The sequence below is a fragment of the Eptatretus burgeri genome, chromosome 1, assembly GCF_056783735.1.
Source record: "Eptatretus burgeri isolate ZD-2024b chromosome 1, Ebu_testis_v1, whole genome shotgun sequence".
NCBI classification, from domain to species: domain Eukaryota; kingdom Metazoa; phylum Chordata; class Myxini; order Myxiniformes; family Myxinidae; genus Eptatretus; species Eptatretus burgeri.
Window position 1 is genome coordinate 51,470,953 of NC_140961.1, and position 22,206 is coordinate 51,493,158.

Genomic DNA, 22,206 nt, shown 5'->3' on the forward strand with positions numbered 1-22,206 from the left:
TTCGAAACTTTAAAGCAAATGTCCGAATATATTTAAAAGTTCATGATAGATGCTCTCAAAAGGCACCGTCTATATGAGGATGTGTACATGTGCTCAGTATTTAAGGTGATCCGGATCTTGTATATACAGGAGCAGAGTCCTATAGATTAAGGTAGAAGAGGAAGAAGAAGAGGAAGAAGAAGAGAAAGAAGAAGAGGAAGAAGAAGAGGAAGAAGAAGAGGAAGAAGAAGAGGAAGAAGAAGAGGAAGAAGAAGAGGAAGAAGAAGAGGAAGAAGAAGAGGAAGAAGAAGAGGAAGAAGAAGAAGAAGAAGAAGAAGAAGAAGACGAACGAGCTCTCTGAGCAGCGTTCGCTCCGCGAGACGCTGCTATAAAACAAGGACAAACGTGTCCAAGAGCCACGTCCTAAAGGTTTTGTCTTCACCAGAAGAACAAGAACAACGCGGAGCTCTCTTAGAGCCAGCGTTCGCAACGCCACGCGGCGAAAAAAATTGGTTACAAAATACAAGATGGAACATTTAACAATGCAGGGCCTTGCCGGGGTACGTAGGTCACAGTATATCTGAGAATCAGTGCAAACTCACTGACTGGCACAATGTTACTATAGTTTCTCCCGTCTCTTCGGGAACCAGCAAGGCAAAGAAAGAAAGAAAAAAAGAGAGCCTGCAAGAGTAAAGTTATAAAAGTGAAACTAAGTTGGAAAGAATTATGACTGGCAAAAGGAAAATGCATTTTAAGAAAGTAATGAAAGACCTAATCATTGTATACAACTTTCACAAATAAACCAATCATCGTTATTTTTCGTATCACATGCAGTCAATCAAACGTGCAAAAATGTGTGGACAAAGCGAAAGGAAAAAAAGAAAGAAGAAGGTATTAAACAAAAGGAAAACAGTCATTATAAAGACTTGTAAAAAAAAAAAAAAAAAAAAAATAGCTTTGCCACAGTTTCTGTGCAAGAAGTTTTAAAGAGTGCAAATTACATTGGTCTGCAAACAAACAACGAAGATTTGTGAAGGTCAAAGTGTTGGGTGACAGCAATGAGAGAGGAGTCTTCACTCATTTGAGTTACTAAAGCAAGGTGAAGGTGTTTACTGTGCATTCGTTTGGTGAAATCTACGTCCGTCTGGAGATTCCGACACACTGATCAGCATAGAGGCACTGGTGAATTATTGATCGTAGAATGATGATCACACGAGGGATTTGGGCTTATGCATGCATTGCGTGGATATAACAGTTTAATAAGCATACCGCATAATGGAATACTTTGTTTTGATGCAGAAATCGCGGTGGGACCGTGGAAGGGGGTCACTGAAATATGTTAATGGAGGCGTAGGTGCAGAGACAAGCGGGTACGGGTGGCTGCAACAAGTCGGTGTTTATTTAATGCTTTGCGCAAGTTCTGCAGCAAGAGATAAATAATAATGTGGATTGTACGGACAAAGGAGCAAATTTGTGCAACGTCGCCAACTCTGGATGGCACATGGATGGGATGCGCTGTCTGGAGGGAAAAAGGATGACGTGTGACCAGGCAAATAAACGCAAAGTATGTGCATTGAGGGAATGGACTGGCATTTCGTGGCCAATGGCATGCAGGGTTGTGGTCCAGTGGTTGCAGACCAATGAAGGGTTGGACAGATGGACGCGGGTTACAAGGCAAAGAACACTGACAGGGGTTGGGGGATGCATCGGGGGATACCTTGTACGCTCGCCTCCAGTTTCCTTTGCTTTCACGCAACATGCGCGTCCACATCATATTCATGACGTCGGGGAACTGCTCGTAAGTGAACGTAGCTCTGCAAGAAATGCCACCAGAGCTGGCTTAGTCTTCAAACACAAATTCTTGTCAAATGCACAAAAACAAAAAAAAAAGAACTTTCTCAAAACAACAAAGAAAAGTAGGAAAGTATATCGAACTTGATCTGCAAAAAAACAAAACAAAAGAAGTGTTTCTTAAGGAACAAGATTCATATGGTAAATGCTCAAATAGCAGCAAATATCTCTCACACCAAATTATTCAGATATCTTGTATTATTAAATTCATGACAACAAAGAAAAAAACCCCCAAACACATGATAACCCTCAAGTGACATGACAAGCCTTCACCAAGGAGTAATGCACAGAACATCGTGTAGACAATACATCTTGGAAGTTGCCGGTGAACGACCATTCATTTGGACGGAAATGAAGACAGCCAAACGGCTTTGTTCAGCTGAGCCTCGAGTTAGCTGTCCACGGCCAATGGAATTGCCTCGCTTATTTAATCCATAAATGCACCAAATACCCTCATTTGTGCGTTATTGCTAGTCATCAATTTCACAGAAAGTGCCATCATATGAGAAAAACAATATATTGTGGATAAAGAAGCGACAGCGGGGTGGTGACGGTGGGGCACGAGCAAAATTATGAAGTTCCATAAAGCGATAAAAAGGAAAAGTTACTGATTTTGGTGTGCGCAAACCAAATTGGTGGAAACTCGTCGGTTAACCACAGTTCCTGTTTTCTCGGCAATAGCAAGGCAAACGTGGCACAGACGACTGCCCTCAACTTTCCAGCTAAAATGATTCAGGACAGATATAGTTGGGAGTTGCATGAACCCCCTGGAGAGCAGCAATTTCTAAATTCCACCGCACATTCCTCCTCACTGCTAACAACGAGGCTGTGAAAAAGCTTGAAACTATATATATATATATATATATATATATATATATATATATATATATATATATATATATATATATATATATATATATATATATATATATATATATATATATATATATATATTCGTATATAAAAAACAAAGCTTGTCCACTGGATTCATTTGCAAGCAACATTTAATAACAATATGGTGGGGGGCGGGGGGGAATATAAGCCAATTACAAAGAAGAAGAGCAACAAAGGCAAAACATTTTTTTCTAATTGTGCAACAAGCTGTATGACAAAATGTTGGGGAAAACTGGGTGCAGTGAGACAACCCTCTCAGGTAGCTATTCTTGGCCTATGACATCAACTGCCAATTTGTTGTGCTTGATATCCTTGGCCAAGAAAAAGTGTGATGGGGATGTTCAAATGCACGCCAGTTTCTTTCACCATTACTTGTATCTGTTGAACTCGCGAATGCAAGCTCTTCACTTCCATGGATGGAGGAATCATTTATGAACAGCCCCTCAAACTATTCTGAGTGTGCCACATGTTTGTGGCAGGGAGGTAGAAGCATAAATTTTCCATTCTAAGGAATTCTGCAAGATTTCCAAACAAACCAAAACTAGTATGGTTGCAATGAAAGTGTCCAAAAGATATAAAGGATCGAGCAAAGTTAAACTGTGTAATGAAAACCTCAACCCTTAAAATTGAATAAAGAACATCGCACACGACCCAAAGTAATAAAAAAAAAAATTCTGCACTCAAACCTGGGTCCACCCCATTGTCAACATACATTACTGAAGAGTGAGGTGATGCAGAAGAGGCCGCAACATTTAAATTATATTAATTTGACCGTTTGAGATTGACCTGGCTCGGTGCACAATGAAAACAAAACCTTCAAGTGCATAACTACACTTGGCCAGGCCATGAGAGGTATAATATGCACCTGCAATTAGGAGAGTGACAATCACAGGGCTCGGGGTGCCTATAAAAAATAGTGATGACCCACCCAACATGAGAATACCTGGAAAGTACAGCGAGTCATCCAAGTTTCAATGAAATGATGTAAGAGGCCATCGCCTTGCTAAGTATTTGTAAGGGTGGGGAACAAATGGGAACTGAAGAGAAGAGGAAAAAGGAAAAAAAGGGAAATGATGATTGGAGTGGGGGGTTGGAGAGAGAAATTTATGAGGGAGGAGGGAAAGTTCATGCTATTTTTACATACAGTGTCTCCAGAAACTCTACACCCCCTTTCACAATTTTCACCTTTTGCTGCCTTATAGCCTGGAATTAAATTACATTAAATCAGACTTTTTCCAACTTTATTTACACATCGTAACCCACAACTTCCAAGTTAAAAACAAATTCCACAAATTTCAGAAAATTAAATAAAAATACTAATCTAGAATAGCTTGGTTGGATGAGTGTCCACCCCCTTGAGTTAATACTTGGTGGAAGCATCTTTGACAGCAACTACAGCTGTGAGTCTGTTGGGATAGGTTTCCACCAACTTTGCACACCTTGATTGGGAAATATTTTCCCATTCTTCTGCACAAAACTGTTCAAGCTCAGTCAAGTTGCGTGGGGAGCGTTGATGGACAGCAATCTTCAAGTCATGCCGCAGATTGTCGATTGGATTTAGGTCGGGGCTCTGACTGGGCCACTTCAGAACATTTATCTTTTTGTTCCGAAGCCACTCGAGTGTAGTTTTGGCTCTGTGCCTTCGGGTCAGGTCATTGTCATGCTGAAAGGTGAACTTCCATCTCATTCAGCTTTCTTGCAGATGGCAGCGAATTTCCCTCCAGGATTTTTCTGCATTTTGCTTCATCCATTTTCCCTTCTATCCTGACAAATGCCCCAGGCCCTGGTGATGAGAAACAACCCCATAACATGATGCAGCCACCACCTTGCTTCACAGTAGGGATGGTGTTCTTTGGGTGATGTGCTGTGCCGAGTTGAGCCAAATGTAACGTTTTACATTTAGGCCAAAAAGTTCCACATTGGTTTCATCATACCACAAAACTTTTTACAGCATGGCTTCAGAATCTCTGGAATGGTTTTTTACATGCCTCAAACAGAACGCAAGATGGGCTTTTTGAGAAATGGCTTCCTTGCCACCTAACCATATAGGCCAGACCTGTGGAGTGCTTGGGATATTGTTGTCACATGGCCTCTTGGTGGCCTCACTGATCAGTCTCCTCCTTGCTTGGTCATCCAGTTTGGAGGGACGGCCTGATACAGGCAGGGTCTTAGTGGTACCATAGACTTTCCGTTTCTTAATTATTGGCTTCGCTGTGCACCAAAGGATATTCAAGGCCTTTGAAATATTTTTTATACCCATCCCCTGATCTGTGCTTTTCCACAACTTTATCCTCCTAGAGGTCTTTTGAAAGCACCTTGGTCTCATGGTTGAGTGTTTGCTGTGAAATGCACCACCCAGCAGAGGAAACCTACAGAAACAGCTGATATTATTCTGAAACATTCAGAATCACTGCAATTCAACACAGGGGGAGGCCAATTAAATTGGTGTGTGATTTTGAAGGTGATTGGTTACACCTGAGCTAATTTGCAATTGTTATTATAAGGGGGGTGGACACTTATCCAACAAAGATATTCTCGGTTTGTATTTTTATTTAATTTTCTGAAATTTGAGGAATTCGTTTTTCATTTGGAAGATGTGGGTTACGATGTGTAAATAAAGGAAGAAAAAGTCTGATTTAATGCAATTTTATTGCGGGCGATAAGGCAACAAAAGGTGAAAAGTTTGAAAGTGGGTGTAGACTTTCCATAGGCACTGTTTATATGATGTAAAGTAGGCCGACAGGATGGCTTAGAGGAACGCACACTCGCCTCGAAACTGCCTAGCCTTGGTTTGAATCCCGACCCAGCTATAAACTGTATCCCGGTGCTTCACAGGCAGAGAGTCTCATCAAAGGGTGTGCTGTCCCTCGGATGGACATTAAACTGAGTGTCCAGTCTGCTGGCATTAATTTGTGGACGTTAAATATTCCACGGTGTCCTTCGTGAAGAATAGGCAAGCTATCGTCAGCACCATGGACAAATTACAAACTCCTGCTGGGAAGGCAACGGCAAACCACCCAGTATAAACCTTGCAAAGAAACTGCTTTGGCAGTCCTTGAACGGCCTTCGGGCAGAATACAAGACTACGAATACGATGTAACGCACACCTAAAACAGTAACAAAAAAAAGGTGTGAGATGTAGAGAAAACTAAACACGACAGACATTAATGAAACGAGAGCAGAGGGTATGTTGGAATGGAGAAAGATTGGGCGTGGGTGGGTTTGGGAGGGGGGGTTGGGGTGTAGTTGCGAGGGGTTGGAAGGCAGAAAAGCTGGGCTTGTATGTCGCATGTCTGAAACGAGGAATACGGACCAATATTCGATTACCTGCGCAAATAGTATTGCGTTTCATCCTTATTCCACGTTGGAAAAAGTCTTTTGTTTTAACACCAAATGCATTGTTATTTTGCCTTTATTCTATCAAGAGAGTCAAAATTGTGGACAGACCAAGTACATGGTATGTTTGAAGATCATTGAAGCAATGGATGTTTGGGTGTTAGATTGGTACGTAAAAGCAGTAATGACACTCACCGTGCAATCTCTCCCATTATCTGCCCCGATGGACCCCAGGGGTCATCGTTTGTTGCCTCACGCACTTTGCTCTCCATCTCCGTGTAGTTCATTACAATGTTCGTCCTGTGGACAGGCAAGAAAATTTTACATTGTGCTCAAACCCGATAAAAGGACACTTCAAGCACGAAACCGGTTTGAGACGAATTGCCAAAACCTGCCCCGATTGCAAACTTTGATCAATTTAATTGCCATTGAGAATACATAAAGTGGATTTGTTTGGTGCATCAATGGCCGACAGCATAACATGCCACGGGGCACCGACGGGCATTTGGCAAATGGGCGAGACAGCCGCAGGGCCGCATGTAACCTTTCCACAACAAGGGGCACCTCGATTTACCCCAGGGCCCATATTGGATGACAAAATAAAGTTGAACGACGACTTGATGGGCTTGGCTTGACATGGGCCACCATGTGTCGGCATGGGCATCAAGCGTGGATACATCCCGTCCGACATGGCCCTGGGTGGAGAGCGACGGGTGCTGACAACCGGCGTGACGGGGCCACCACGGCATGGGAGCCTGCCGTTCAACTGTGACCAGCACTTGCACGTGCCCATCGATTTCATGTCACACGCTACGCCACCAAATAGGGAAGCTCGAACCCTGCAAGACCCTCTTCAGCTGCCCTCGCAGCACTGCCCCGGGGTATAAAGTAATGATAATAAAAACACCATACACTGTTTTTGGCAATCCAAGTACATCCTAATGGTTCTCCAAACAAAAATAACTGCTTTTGGGAAATTATTTGGAGACAGAAAATTCAATGATAAGAAAAGGAGTCGACTTTTGCGGACTAGAAACACCACCACAAGGCAAGAAAGACTGAATGTGAAAGTCACGATAAAAAGGTTTACCAAAGTTAATGACAGAAAAGGATGAACAGCACGTATGAGATGTGCAATAGCTTTGTTAAATGCTCGTGTCAAAAAAAAAAAAAATCGACTTTCTTTTTCAAAACGGACTAGTGGATGTTTGATTAAAAAAAAAAACAACATAAAAAACACTCTCCTCATGTACTGACATCGATTGCTTAGAGCAGAATAAAGATAATACAAAAAAAAATACAAAGAGCATTATTGGATGGAAATGTATTCCAAGATCAATTAGTCATTGCACCAAAGGGTTAATTTAACAAATCAATCTTTGAGATGAGAAAAAAAAACCTCCAAGGGATACCAACATACTCAGCTGATACTGACATAGCCAAGAATCCCCCACAGTCAAATAAAACAGGTGGTGGAGACAGCACTTTAGAAGCAGACGGGCAAATGCCCGCACATCAACATGAGCCTGGGCAGGTGGGGCATCGAGCTGGGTTGGAAGGGCAGGCAGGTCATCAAGCCGGGGGCAGGTCATCGAGCCATTTGCCCGGAGCCGGCGCACACACAGTGGTATTGGATAAGTATTGTGAATATAGTTCAATTTTGTTCTTTGCTCTTGCAGGCCAGAGCAGGGTTGGGCGGGCAGGCAGGTCATCGAGCTGGGTTGGGGGGAGCAGGCGGGCCATCGAGCTATGGGGGGAGGGGTGGGCCCTGAAGCAGAGGAGGGCAGGCGGGTCCCAGAGCACGCACAGTGGTATGCACACTATCATGCGCAAATACAAGACAACATTCACATATTAGCTATTAATGCAAAGTGGGAGAATATATCTCCAACCTCACCACCCACCCACCCCCAACAAATGTCCGGCATATTGAAATTTAAATTAACCTCTATCTCACTCGTCCCCTCCAACCCCCTCACCTATTCTCACATTTTCCTCTCTTCCCTTTCCATGCAACATGCGAAATATGTACACAGACTTAAACTAAAAGGACACTCGGAAGAGCGCATACCTCAGCCACGCAATGTCTGATCCACGAGAACATATAGGGCCCAATAACTTTTTGAAATATCATGCTGTACAGTACTATATCGTTTTTTGGCCCTATCTCTCAATGGTGAAGAATCACTTTAAAAATTAAATAATCCTCGTATCCAGATCTGGACCTTCACCAAAATCGAATCTATTCGTCCTTGCCACACACCCAACCTGTCCAAGTTTCATCTGAATCCGTCCACAACTTTTTTTCAGATATCGTGCTATATATCATTTTTGGCCCTATCTCTCAATGGTGAAGAATCACTTAAATTCTCGAATCCGGATCCAGATTCAGATCTTCACCAAAATTAAAGAAATTTGTCCTTGGCACACACCCAATGTGTCCACCAAGTTTCATCCGAATACGTCCACAAGTTTTTCAGGTATCGTGCAAATATTAGTTTAGCCCTATTTCTCAACGGTGAAGACTCATTCAAAAAAATTTGAGAAGTCGGATCCGGATCCAGATCTTCACCAAAATCTAATTAGTTCATCCTTGTCACACACCCAACTTGTCCACAAAATTTCATCCGGATCCATCCACAAGTTTTTGAGATATCCTGTCCACAAACAAACAAACAAACAAACAAATAAACCAATATCACCCGCAGGGTGAACCGTATCTTGCCAAAAGGTGACCACGTGTGACTTCTTTAAGGTCACACTGAGGTGAACAGATCTGCTATCCACCAGGAGCGACTCCTTGAGGAATGTCTGCCTACGAGAGATTCCGATGAGAATCGTTCTACAGAGTAACCATGAAAAATATGCATTTGCCTCATAACGTCACCAAATGACGTCATAATGTCTCAAGCTTGACATATCAAGAAAGCACTCATCGAGGTGTTCAATTTGAGGTACTACACGATATGGTTCCTAAAACTTGAAAATTTGACCTTGGGGTCAAATATGTTTGACCTGAGGCGCTAACCATGAAGGTCAAGGCCAATCGCCACCAAAAATTAATCAGCTGAGCGCCAGACCATGAACTATATTCCCATGAAGTTTGAAGACTATCCGATCAAAATTACACAAAAAATAAGGGTTTCGTCGACTCCCCTGATTTGCGACAAAGTGACCTTGACCTTTGACCTTGACCTTCAAAATTTTATGCGCTGAAAGGGACCTCTATAGGCCTCTGATATGCGAAGTTACAAAAATTTCCAATGATAACTGTGCTCTGTAGAATTTTTTATACGTGATTGCAGACAAACAAAAAATCAAAAATCAAAAAAATAAAACATACAAGCTGACCAACATATCTTGCAAAAACTTCGTTTTAGCAAGATAACAAATAAAAAGCGTACCTTGGCCTTAGGCCAAAGGTTATCTTACCAAAAGACCTTGATTTGAGAGTTTCATTTTTATGAAAAATCAGTTTTTTCGTCATGACGTCATCAAATGACGTCATAACGACGAAATTTTTATATATCTGAGAAACACTCTTCAAGGGCTTCAATTTGAGGTACTACTCGATATTGTTAGTCAAAGATTTAAAAATGACCTTCATGTAGGTCAACTTCGACCTGAGGCGCTAACCATGAAGGTCAAGGCCGATCGCCACCAAAACTAATCAGCTGAGCACCTATCGATATGCTATATATCCACCAAGTTTGGAGATGATCCGATAAAATTTATTCAAAAGCTAAGGGTTTCATTGATTTTGATGTTTGACCTTCTGGTGACCTTGACCTTTGACCTTCAAAATTTTGGGCGTCGAAAGCTATTGCGCTCACGAGTATACATGTCAAGTTTGAGAGCCATTGCTTTAGAACTGTGACTTAGAGAGCAAGTTGAAAGTTGAAAATCAATTGGAACAGACAAATATATAAACAAAAAAAAACAAACAAACCGATCGAGTAACATATCTTGCTTTGGCAAGATGACAAAGGGACAAACAGACAAAGACAGAAAGGAGTGAAAACAGAACCTCCTTCACCTTCGGTGGCAGAGGCAACAATCTCAACATCTCGATTCATTTCCAATGACAAGTGTAATGAATATAATCTGCTCTTTTTATTTTTTTTCTTCAATTGTTTCCCAATCATATCAACCTCAAAGGAGTGTTTTCCACGAAGACAGCAGGTGGCTCAAAATGTGTTACCCTGTGAACAATCATTTAATTTACAATGAAAACAGTCGTCTGCTCTGCTGTACTGGTGCTTCCACATGTTGATCATCATCAACACAAACATTATTTTGGCAACTGCTGATGCAAAGTGTATGCACACAGCATCAATCTTACAATCAACTACAGTGCTTTCAGAAAGTAGTCACACCCCTTGACTTTTCACATTTTGTTGTGTTACAGCCCGAATTTAAAATGGACGAAATTGAGATTTTTTTTGTCACTGATATACACAAAATACCCCCATAATGTCAAAGTGAAAACATGTTTTTTTAGAATTGTCGACAAATTAATTAAAAATGAAAAAGTTGAAATGTCTTGCGTCAATTAGTATTCAACCCCTTTGCTCTGACACTCTAAATCGAGTTCAGGTGCATCCAATTTCCTTTGATCATCCTTGAGATGTCTCCACAACTTGATTGGAGTCCACCTGTGGCCAATTGAATCGATTGGACATGATTTTGAAAGAAACACCCCTTTCTATACAAGGTCCCACAACTGACAGTACATGTCAGCAGAAACTACACCATGAAGTCCAAGGAACTGTTCATAGAACTCTGAGGTAGAATTGTGAGGAGGCAAAGATCTGGAGAAGGGTAGTAAACAATTTCTCTAGAGTGTTGAAAGTTCCCAAGAGCACATTGAGATCCATCATGAGAAAATGGAGAGTATGGAACTACCCAGACATCCTAGAGCTAGCCGTTCAACCTAACTGAGCAACTAGGCAAGGAGGACCTTGATCAGGGAGGTGACCAAGAACCCAATAACCACTCTGACAGAACTAGAGAGTTCCTTGGCTGAGATGGGAGAACCTGCTGGAAGCACAACAGTCTCTGCAGCACTTCACAAATCCAAGCTTTATGAGATAGCAGCCAGACGGAAGCCACTCATGAGAAAAAGGAACGTGACAGCATGCCTGGAGTTTTCAAAAAGTCACGTGAAAGACTGAATGCATGAGACAAAAGATTCTGTGGTCTAATAACGTGAAAATTGAACTCTTTGGCCTGAATGCAAAGTGCTATGTCTCACAGAAACCGAGTACAGCTCATCACCCATCAAACACCATCTCCACTATGAAGCATGGTGGTGGCAGCATCATGTGATGGGGATGCTTTTCAGCAGGACCAGGAGACTTGCAAGGATAGAGGTAACAATGAATGAGGCCAAATACAGGCAAATCCTTGAGGAGAACCTGCTTTAGAGTGGAAAACACCTTGTACTTTGGCAAAGATTTACATTCCAACAGGACAATGACCCCAAGCATACAGCCAAAGAAACACTGGAATGGCTTCAGAACAAGAACGTTAAAGTACTTGAGTGGCCCAGCCAAAGGCCAGACTTGAATCCCATTGAAAATCTGTGGAAAGACTTGAAGATCGCTGTTCACCGACACTCCCCATCCAACTTGACAGAGCTTGAGCAAATTCGCAAGGAAGAATGGGAGAAAATCCCCAAATACAGATGTGCAAAGCTGATACTGACATACGATACCCAAGAATACTCGAAGCTCTAATCGCTGCCAAAGGCGCTTCTACAAATTATTGACTCAGGGGGTTGAATACTTATGTAAATAAGAAATTTCTGCACAGCAGGCACGCCCGGCTTGAAAGTGGGTTTCTGCATCGCAGTTTCGCACAATCACGTTTGAATTGTGGTAAAATGTGCTGATCACGGCATGGGTCCCTTACTCTATCATGGTCTGGCACAGAGGAATACACAACCCGACATCTCAGTCTCACCTCAGGGTTGCTCTTTCGATATCGTGCCGCACAGACCATGACCTGATTTCGTTTGATATCGCATGATTTAGTATGTTATGTTGTATTGAGTGATTTAGTTTTCACTAATCTATTAATTGTGGGGTGTTCGTGACATTAACTCGTTATGAGGAAGAACAACATGTGGGATTTCAGTGAAAGAAGGCAAATGAAACAACAAAAAATGTTACGAAAAGCTTTTAAAGCAAGAAGCCAAATAATTCAATGATGAGGAATGTTGGTTCAATTGGAAGGTAATGAGAAAAGAAGAAATATAGAACGAACGAAGGAAGCAAATACGAGGCAGAATGAGTTCATAATTTTTAAAAAAAACATTTTTTTTTGAGCAAAAATACTTGTTTGTTTTGAAGCAAGCAGGGGGAAAAGATAAAGATGAAGAGCGTGAAAGAGAATGCTTGGGATAAAGGGAAATGAGGCACATATGTTGAAAGGTTTTCGCTAGTCTTCATGGAGAGGTGCTTGAAATTCAAGTGTGAAATGGATGCTGTCGTGGCACCTTATATAGAAGTCTATAAGGACATGCAGTCCAAGGCAAAGCAGAGAAAGATCACCTCCTTCTTCAAAGTCTAATAACCCTGACAACCCAAAGCCAGGGATGTCAACATCGTCTCAATAAACTCCAACATACTCCATCATCGTCATAATCATCAAAAGTAAGTATAATTTTAGGATGAGTTTAGGCAAAAAAAAAATTCAATAAATACATAATTAGTTCCCCTCACCCTATTTTTCGCGAGAGGTCTAAACTTTGTGCATCGCGGTTTTGCCCAATGCGAGGTTTCTCAAGAACGTAACCTCCGTGAACGGGGAGGGTCTGCTGTATTTCATTTTAAATTAATTTGTAAAAATTTCTAAAAACAAGTTTTCACTTTGTTATAATGTGGTATTTTGTATAGATCGGTGACAAAAAAAAATTCCATTTAAACAATTTTAAATTCAGGCAGCAACACAACAAAAAGTGACAACAGTTGAGGGGTGTAAATACTTTCTGAAGGCATTGTATTGCATAGGGCCGACCAACATCCCACCAATATGAGTGTATTTCGATGATAAATGAAGTATGAATAAGTTGCAATGAGGAACCAAAATCAATTACATGTTTTGTAATTATGAAACCATTATTTTCAGAGATTATAGATAAAAGTCATCATAAATACAACAATAACAAAGATAAGTGGCTGCATTGGATGAGTATTGTGAATAGAGTTCAACCTTGTTCTTGCGCAGAGATCCTGCGATATTTTATTGGGATAATAATGAGGGAAATAGCCTGTTTGAGTTCAAAGGCAGACAATCGGTCAACTGAGCAACAAGGTTTGTAGCAGAGCTATGTTTGGCATACAACAGATTCACAAGCAAATGAGGACCCACAGCAGTGGTTAACATGCACATTACATTAAATAAATTCCCACAAAGTGACGTAAGGTAAAATCAAACATGAGAACAAGTATATTTATAAACCTTAGGAATAAAAGACAATCAATAAATACGATGGGGGGGAAAAAAAACCCCCCAGAACTTTAAACTAAAAAATGTGGTCAGAAGGGATATCATACACTCAATTTCAGAGATGAACAGGACATGTTTAAAAAGATTCAAATTATGAATTTCTGTTTTGATGAATAAATGCAAATAATCGCTCAACTAGAGGGGGAGCACTCGGGAGGGTGCAAAAGCTCCGCCACCAATACTGCTGGGTCACTCAAGTGAACCTTGTATCTTATTCATTAAATATGTCAACAGTGCTGACAGAGTTATAGTTCTTTTCTCCAACATTTGGGGGGGGGGGTTGGAAATCACTTAAAACATGTAGAAATGCAAAAAAAAAAAAAATCGAAATTTTGTTGAAAAAAAAGTTGCAAAAATTTTCTCAAACTTTTTTTTGGGGGGGGTGGGGGTTGGAAATCACTTAAAACATGTAGAAATGCAAAAAAAAAAATTCTGTAACATTTTTTTTGGGGGGTGGGCATTGGAAATCACTTAAAACATGTAGAAATGCAAAAAAAAAATTTTCTCGAACAATTTTTTTTTGGGGGGGGTTGGAAATCACTAAAAACATGTAGAAATGCAAAAAAAAAAAAAAATTCTCTAACTTTTTGGGGAGGAGTGTGGGGGTTGTAAATCACATGTACAAATGCAAAAAAATATTCTTTTCTCTAAATTTTTTGTGGGGGGGGTGAAAATCACTTAAAACATGAAGAAATGCAAAAAAAAAATTTTTCTCTAAGAATTTTTTTTGGGGGGGGGGTCCAAGTCCATATCCAAAATCGAATGGTCCAAGTCCAAAATCGAATGGCATGATCCTTGGACCATACCTAACCCCCCCACCAAGTTTCGTCGAAATCCGTCGAGTTTTTCCATAATACAAAAAAATTAACATTTTCACGCCGACGCTCACGCTCACGCCGGGGGTATCGCTATAGCTCTCTGTTCTTCGAACAGGCGAGCTAAAAAAAAAAAATCGAAATTTTGTTGAAAAAAAAGTTGCAAAAAATTTTTTCTCTTAATTTTTTTTGGGAGGGGGGAAGGGGGGTTGGAAATCACTTAAAACATGTAGAAATGCAAAAAAAAAAAAAATCGAAATTTTGTTGAAAAAAAAGTTGCAAAAATTTTTTTCTCGAACTTTTTTTTGGGGGGGGGTTGGAAATCACTTAAAACATGTAGAAATGCAAAAAAAAAATTTTTTTCTCTAACAATTTTTTTTGGGGGGGGTTGGAAATCACTTAAAACCTGTAGAAATGCAAAAAAAAAAATTTTTTTTCTCTAAATTTTTTTGGGGAGGTTGGAAATCACTCAAAACATGTAGAAATGTAAAAAAAAAAATTCTCTAACAATTTGTTTTGGGGGGTGGGGGTTGGAAATCACTTAAAACATGTAGAAATGCAAAAAAAAAAATTTTCTCTAACTTTTTTGGGGGGGGTGGGGGTTGTAAATCACATGTAGAAATGCAAAAAAAATTCTTTTCTCTAAATTTTTTTTGGGGGGGTTGGAAATCACTCAAAACATTTAGAAATGCAAAAAAAAAATTCTCTAACAATTTTTTTGGGGGGTGGGGGTTGGAAATCACTTAAAACATGTAGAAATGCAAAAAAAAAATTTTCTCTAACTTTTTTGGGGGGGTGGGGTTGTAAATCACATGTAGAAATGCAAAAAAAATTCTTTTCTCTAAATTTTTGTGGGGGGGGGGGGGGTTGAAAATCACTTAAAACATGTTGAAATGCAAAAAAAAAAAATTTTCTCTAACAATTTTTTTTGGGGGGGGGGTCAAAGTCCTGATCCAAAATCGAATGGTCCAAGTCCAAAATTGAATGGCATGATCCTTGGACCATACTTAACCCCCCACCAAGTTTCGTCGAAATCCGTCGAGGAGTTTTTCCGTAATACTGTTCACAAACAACCAAACAAACAGAAAGGGGTGAAAATAGTAACCTCCGATCATCGATGGCGGAGGTTAATAAAAGGGTGGTGTCCATTTGTTGTTCTTGTTCTTCTACGGCACTCTTCAGTCATCAAATTTCATACCATCACCCGTCCTTGAGGTATAAATCCACTACGGGCTGCAAGGATGGCTGAAAGGTATGCACACTTGCCACTGAGCTGTCTATACTCGGTTCAAATATCGTCACAGCTACAAACTGTCAACCTGATGTTAAATAGGCAGGGCAAGGCATCAATTTGTGTGCCGTCATTCGGATGGATGTTAAACTGGTGTTCTGTCTAGCAGCATTAGTCAATGGATGCTAAAGATCCCATTGTGTCTTTCACAAAGAGTAGGTGAGCTATCGCTGGCATCCTGGCCAAATTTAAAATGCCTGCCCTAACCAACAGAGGGTGTTGCATCAGCAGCACATTTACCCCCTCAGCCAATGATGCCACTCACATCTATGTGATACGTATGGAAGAAGAAGATGATTTCCACCATCACACAATTTTTTTTTTTTTAAAGAATCAAACAAACCAAAAAGAACACAGCAACAGAAAACTACAAAGCAAAAGAAGAGCAAGAACAAACAAGCAGACAGCCGGACCAAGCAAAAACAAAGAAACAAAGACAGAAACAAACACCAAGCAACAAAACAAAACAAACCAGAAAGGCACCACCTCCGTCACACAATATTTGACCCAGTCGAAGATTCAGGCCCAATTACTTTTTGAAATACCATGCTCCATCTCGTTTTTTGGCCCCATCTCTCAATGGTGAAGATTCACTTTAAAAAATAAAAAAAAATTCTCATATCCAGATATGGATTCGGATCTTCAGCAAAATTGAATCAATACGTCCTGGTCACGGTCACACACACACACACACACACACACAAACACACACACACACACACACACACACACACACACACACACACACACACACACACACACACACACACACACACACACACACACACACACACACACACACACACACACACACACACACACACACACACACACACACACACACACTCCACCAAGTTTTGCCCAAATCCATCCACACCTTTCTGAGATACCATATAATGTATCGTTTCTGGACCAATCACTCAATGGTGAAAAATCACATTAAAAGTTCTCGTAGCTGGATCCGGATCTTTACAAAAATCTAATCAGTTTGTCCTTGCTGTACACCCAACCTGCCCACCAAATTTCATCTGAATCTGTCAATAACTTTTTGAGATATCATGCACACAAACAAACAGGAAAGATGTCATGCATAGCGCAATACTTGCGAAATCCATAAAACAAGTTTGACCTCAAAAATAATTGGTGGTTGAATTAGAAATGACAAAATATGCAACTCCTTTTCAAATTGCAAATCTCAGATGAAAATTGACAATTTTATAAATTCAGCCTATCTTGACCTTTTAGCCGATGTTGACCTCAAAAACAAATGCTGGTTGAATTCGGTGAACTGAAATATAAATAATCTTCAAATTTCAAGTCAATCGGATGAAAATTGAGGATTTTAGAAATCTCACCTTAGTTGTTGACCGTGGGCCGATGTTGACCGAAAAAATCATTGGTGGCTGAATTAAATGACCAAACATGCAACTCCTCTTCAAATTTCAAGTCAATCGGATGAAAATTGACAATTTTAGAAACTTGGCGTATGATTACCTCAAAAATAATTGGTGGTTGAATTCAGTAAGCCGATATGCAAATCTTGTTCAAACTTCTCGTCAATCGGATGAAAATTGAGGATTTTAGTATTTTGACCTCAAAAACAAGAGGCTTCTTGCTTATGACGAATTTTACCATGTGGTGAGGTGTCATGAAGATCAGTTTAAAATTGCGACCTCGAGGCAATAAACTGGCAGACAAACAGACGAGTGCATGCAACCAACCAATATACAGTGCATCGAAAATCTTCAATTTTAGCAAGTAACAAACAAGCAGTCATAGACTGGTACTTACGAAATCGTCAACTTGACCTCTGACCTTGTCTAACAAAAGCTGCCTCTGGAGAAGTTAGCGACGCAAACCAGAAGTTTCTACAATGATTCTATACCAAACCATCAAAAATTGAATGTTTGACCTCACTGTGACCTTGACCTTTGACCGATTTTGACCAAAATCTAATCAGCCCTCCTGAATCACCTGGTGTAATTTGACATTGGTAGCTTCTTCCGTTCTTGAGTTATCGTGCCAACAAACAAACACACAAACACACAAACAGAGGACGGAAGTCATCAATATACTTACGAAATCTAAAGATTTCGTAAGTAACAAACAGATGGGTGAAAACATAACCTCCTTCCACCTTTGGTGGTGGAGGTAACAAAGCAAATTAGAACAGCACTCGGTAGAGTGCATACCTCCACCAGGCTGAACAGTTTACATTTTGTATGCCACCGATAGGCCGGATCTGCTGACCTGAACCAAAATGTAATCCGCTTGTTCCTGTCATGTAAGTAACCAACTCATCCACCAAGTTTTGTCATAATTCATCCACAACTTTTTGAAATATGCTACAACATATTTTTGACCCCATCTTTGAATGATGGAGAATTGCTTGAGAAATTTAAAAAAAAATTCTCATATCCGGATCATCCCCAAAATCTAATCATTTCATCCTTGTCACACACCCAACCTGTCCACCAAAATTTTGGCCAAATCCATTAATAACTTTTTGAGATATCCAACTCGGAGACAAACGAACAAATACACAGATAGACAGGGAGATGGGTGAAAACACAACCTCAGTCCACCTGAGATGGCAAAGGTGAAAAGCAAACAAACAAACAAAAAAACTGAAGCAAAGCAAAGAAAACAAAGGAATGAAAACAAAGCAATGAAACAAAATAAAGAAAAAAAAAAAAAGAGGATTGCATTTCAAGGTATTGAAACCAAGGACGGTCAATTTTTATTTAATATGGGAACTCCACTGCCATAAATAATGAGTGTTTGTTTCCTTACCATACAGATGAGGTGAATGAAGTACATTGTGGATTCCTAACAATCAGTACAATGTGCAACAAGGAGATAAACATGAAAAGGAAAACAAAATAGACAAAATACCAAGTTAGCAAAACAATTCTTTGTAATCCTATTTCCTTTTGTAACAAACGATTCTAACCAGTGTGTGGAGCTCAAACTACACTGTGCTCAACATAGAGGCGAAAAAACGAAACAATGGTGGATTTCAGCCTGAAAATAGTTACGTCTCTTCAGAATTACAAAAGTAAACTTTAAGATACTGTTAACACAGTCATTAAAAAGGGCATTGTTGTTTGGACAACATTTAAGCTTCGCTCATATTTCATAGGATTACCTTTTAAAAAACTATTTGTTAGAACAGACAAGAGTAAGACAATGAAAACCACACAAGCAATTCCCAAATGCGGGTTAAAAGCCCCCATTACACCTGCACTCAGAGGCTTTACAATCAAAATAATAAACTGCCAACCTTGCATGTTTCACATGTCGGTAAGAACCAGTCCTCCTCAAGGAATACAAGTTATGGGTGTAAATGAGTCCATGATTAATGAGTCCATTTAGTCCATCAAACTCTCTCCTTCTCCATTTGTAGGGACTCCTTGGAATATTTTATTTACAACTGTGCTGAGAAAGCAACAAGGAAACAATGGCATCTCCATGGCTGAACATAGCAATACGGACTGGTATAACAAGAGCGCAAGTGAGCACAATATACGCCCGAACAAGAAGGTACATACAGAATTGTGCTACTATATGGAAAACAGCATCCTGGTTACCATGGCAACAACTTTAGATGACAAACGTATGTCATGACACACCGTCTCCACAGTCTGTACCTATGTACCAAATATGAAACGTGAAAGTTGAAAACTTTGGAAGATAGAGTGCGGACGGACGGACGGACGGACAGACAGACAGACAGACCAGTATCACATAATACGCCCATATATATATATATATATATATATATATATATATATATATATATATATATATATATATATATATATATATATATATATATATATATATATATATATATATATATATATATATATATATATCGGGCATATAAAAATGCCAAACTTCATCAAATTCTCCAAGTACCAAAGCAGTTGTTCAGTTGAGACTGAAGCCATGAACCGAGCCATCTGCTCTGAAAACGAACATTTCTTCAAAAGATGCAACGGACGGACAGACAGACAGACAGACAGACAGACAGACAGACAGACAGACAGACAGACAGACAGACAGACAGACAGACAGACAGACAGACAGACGACCGGTATCACATAATACGCCCCGATATATATATATATATATATATATATATATATATATATATATATATATATATATATATATATATATATGTATGGCATAGAAAAATGCCAAACCTCATCAAATTCTCCAAGTACCAAAGCAGTTGTTCAGTTGAGACTGAAGCCATGAACCGAGCCATCAGCCTGAGGCATTTGCTCTGAAAACGAACATTTCTTCAAAAGATGCAACGATTAGCAAACGAGTGTTCACAGGTTGGCCAAATTCCAGTGAGAAGAGATTATCATACATGAACAGGGAGGCAAGGCACAAACTTGACAATGCAGACATCACAACACACCAATCAAAAATGTTTCCCAAAGTTACAGTAATTGGAATAACTCAATCCACACACGGGTGGTATTCCGAAAGGGGGGTAAGGGGAGGGGAGGAGTGGAGGTGGGAAGCTCTCAATAGCCAATCACCACTGAATAGTGTACAAAGACATTAAAATAGTTTGGTGGCAACATAAAGGTTGCCACCTGATGCATAAAGCAGTGTCAGCTGCTGCACTGCTAACGACAACAGCAGCCAGCATATGTTGCCTTTGGAAGAGTTTTGTTGGCAAATCACCAAGCTACCCATTGTGGAAAAGAATAAATCCACACACAGGTTTCTGGCTTCTTGGCAGTCATCAGCATGGAGCAGATTCCTCCCAAATGATGGGCTTGCAAGCTGCCCTTGAGTAAGTATAGACAACCATCACCTCTTTAAAGTGATGTCAATCTTCATGACGACAACTTAAAGCTCTCATTAATAATTCTATTAAAAATAGGCGTGCGAGTCCTCCGTAACTCAAAAACCATGAAACTGAGCAGCATCAAACTTTGCATCAATACTATTAAATGAACAAACTGCCTGTGCCACAGTTTCTGAGACACGTGGCGGAGAGATGAGTCTGAGCTTTGGCACACATCCAGTATTGTTTCAGATTTCATATGTCCCCTTTTGGAACGGATCCATTATCGGCGTTCCGTGACAAAGGGTCCAAAATTGCTGTGATGGGTCCCCAACTTGAAACAGCCGATAACCCCCCACCATACAAACACCGGACGAATAGCATGGCGAGATGGAATGCGTGCAACCGCTCAGCCAATTGCGTGCCAACATTTCCAACCGCGTTCATAAAGCGAGGCCCTGTTTATTTCCTTCCAGTCCTTCCAGACTGTCGTGAGCATTCTGTGAGCCACAAGATGCCGAAACGTAAAAATGCAGACACGCATGCAACAGCAGTACGAAATAGGAAACGTAGCTATCAAAAGAATATCTTGCCACATGCTCTCGGTGAATTGCAAGACTACAATGAGAGACCATTTCCCCCCATACACAGCATTGGCAAGATGGACACTATGTGCTCTTCCTTCCTGTGGTGCGTACATGTGAAAAGCTTAACTGCATTCCAGTTGCCTCGGGGTGAACGCAAAATTTTCCACCTGTTGCATGCAAGGAAAAATTATTCTTCCCAACATCAATGAACCACCTCCCCTCTTGCAACACCTTTTCACTCACTGCACACCTGAAGGAAGGGATTTTCGATCCAACATTCGGTCATACAACTTGAGTTTAGCGTTTGCGTGATTGGATGTACAGGAAGATGTGTTTCCGACAAGGGGCCCATATACGTTCAGAATCCATGGCAGTGTTTATCATGGAATCGGACATATTTTTCCCGAGAACAGTAAACTGCCGAAGTTTTCGCAAATCTATATCTACGACACTGCCAACGAAATCGCTCATCGATCAGCATGGAACAGCGACCTGCACAGTGATTTGCTTCAAGCTGCAGGCAGTACAGCATGACTGTAATCTGTTCGTAAGTGCTTATAAGCAAGCCACCGAATTACTGGAACGAGAAGAAAATGATTCCATGAAAAGTCAACCCAACGACGGCTTCCACGACATGGATAACATAGTTTGCAGTGGACTGGGTTAACATTAGTAAGTATGCTCTGCTTTTTTCGATAACGGGCACTCGTTTCGCAATATACAACAGCGTCGCATCCGTGTTATGCCGCGCTTTGCGCGGGTTATCTTCTAGTGCATACTAAGGGAACTCCAATGGAGTGCATGAATGAAACTGGGGGTTTGGGTAAAGTGAAACACCACCTTTTGAAGATAATTAACAAGCTTATTAAATTAAAACCAAGAACAGGCTTACCCTTGGTCATCCTGCATTCACCTGGCAGGGGTCTTAATCTGCCATTTTATTTCAGCCTACTCAAAAATCCTTCGCAATTTTCCACAATGACTTCGCACAGACTACTTTAATACTACTCAAACCTATAAAAATCTTCTTCTCCAGAAAGGCCAGAGAGACCGTGGGGAAACTTCACACAAAGTTCCCCCAATCCTTGGGTGTACAACATTAATGAACAATTGATAGGTCACATGACT

General features: G+C 40.4%; 1 protein-coding gene across 2 annotated transcripts in view; it reads right to left on the reverse strand.

Annotated features, from left to right (window-relative positions):
* Positions 1 to 22,206, reverse strand: part of LOC147034476 (clathrin interactor 1-like) — a 102,633-nt gene that overhangs the window by 33,389 nt on the left and 47,038 nt on the right. For both annotated transcript variants that reach the window (XM_085883852.1, XM_085883859.1), the window contains exons 2-3: positions 6,256 to 6,360; positions 1,697 to 1,793 (exon numbers count right to left, since the gene is read on the reverse strand). In XM_085883852.1, the coding sequence (XP_085739978.1) occupies positions 1,697 to 1,793; positions 6,256 to 6,360 (202 nt within the window). The remainder of the gene's footprint in view (positions 1 to 1,696; positions 1,794 to 6,255; positions 6,361 to 22,206) is intronic.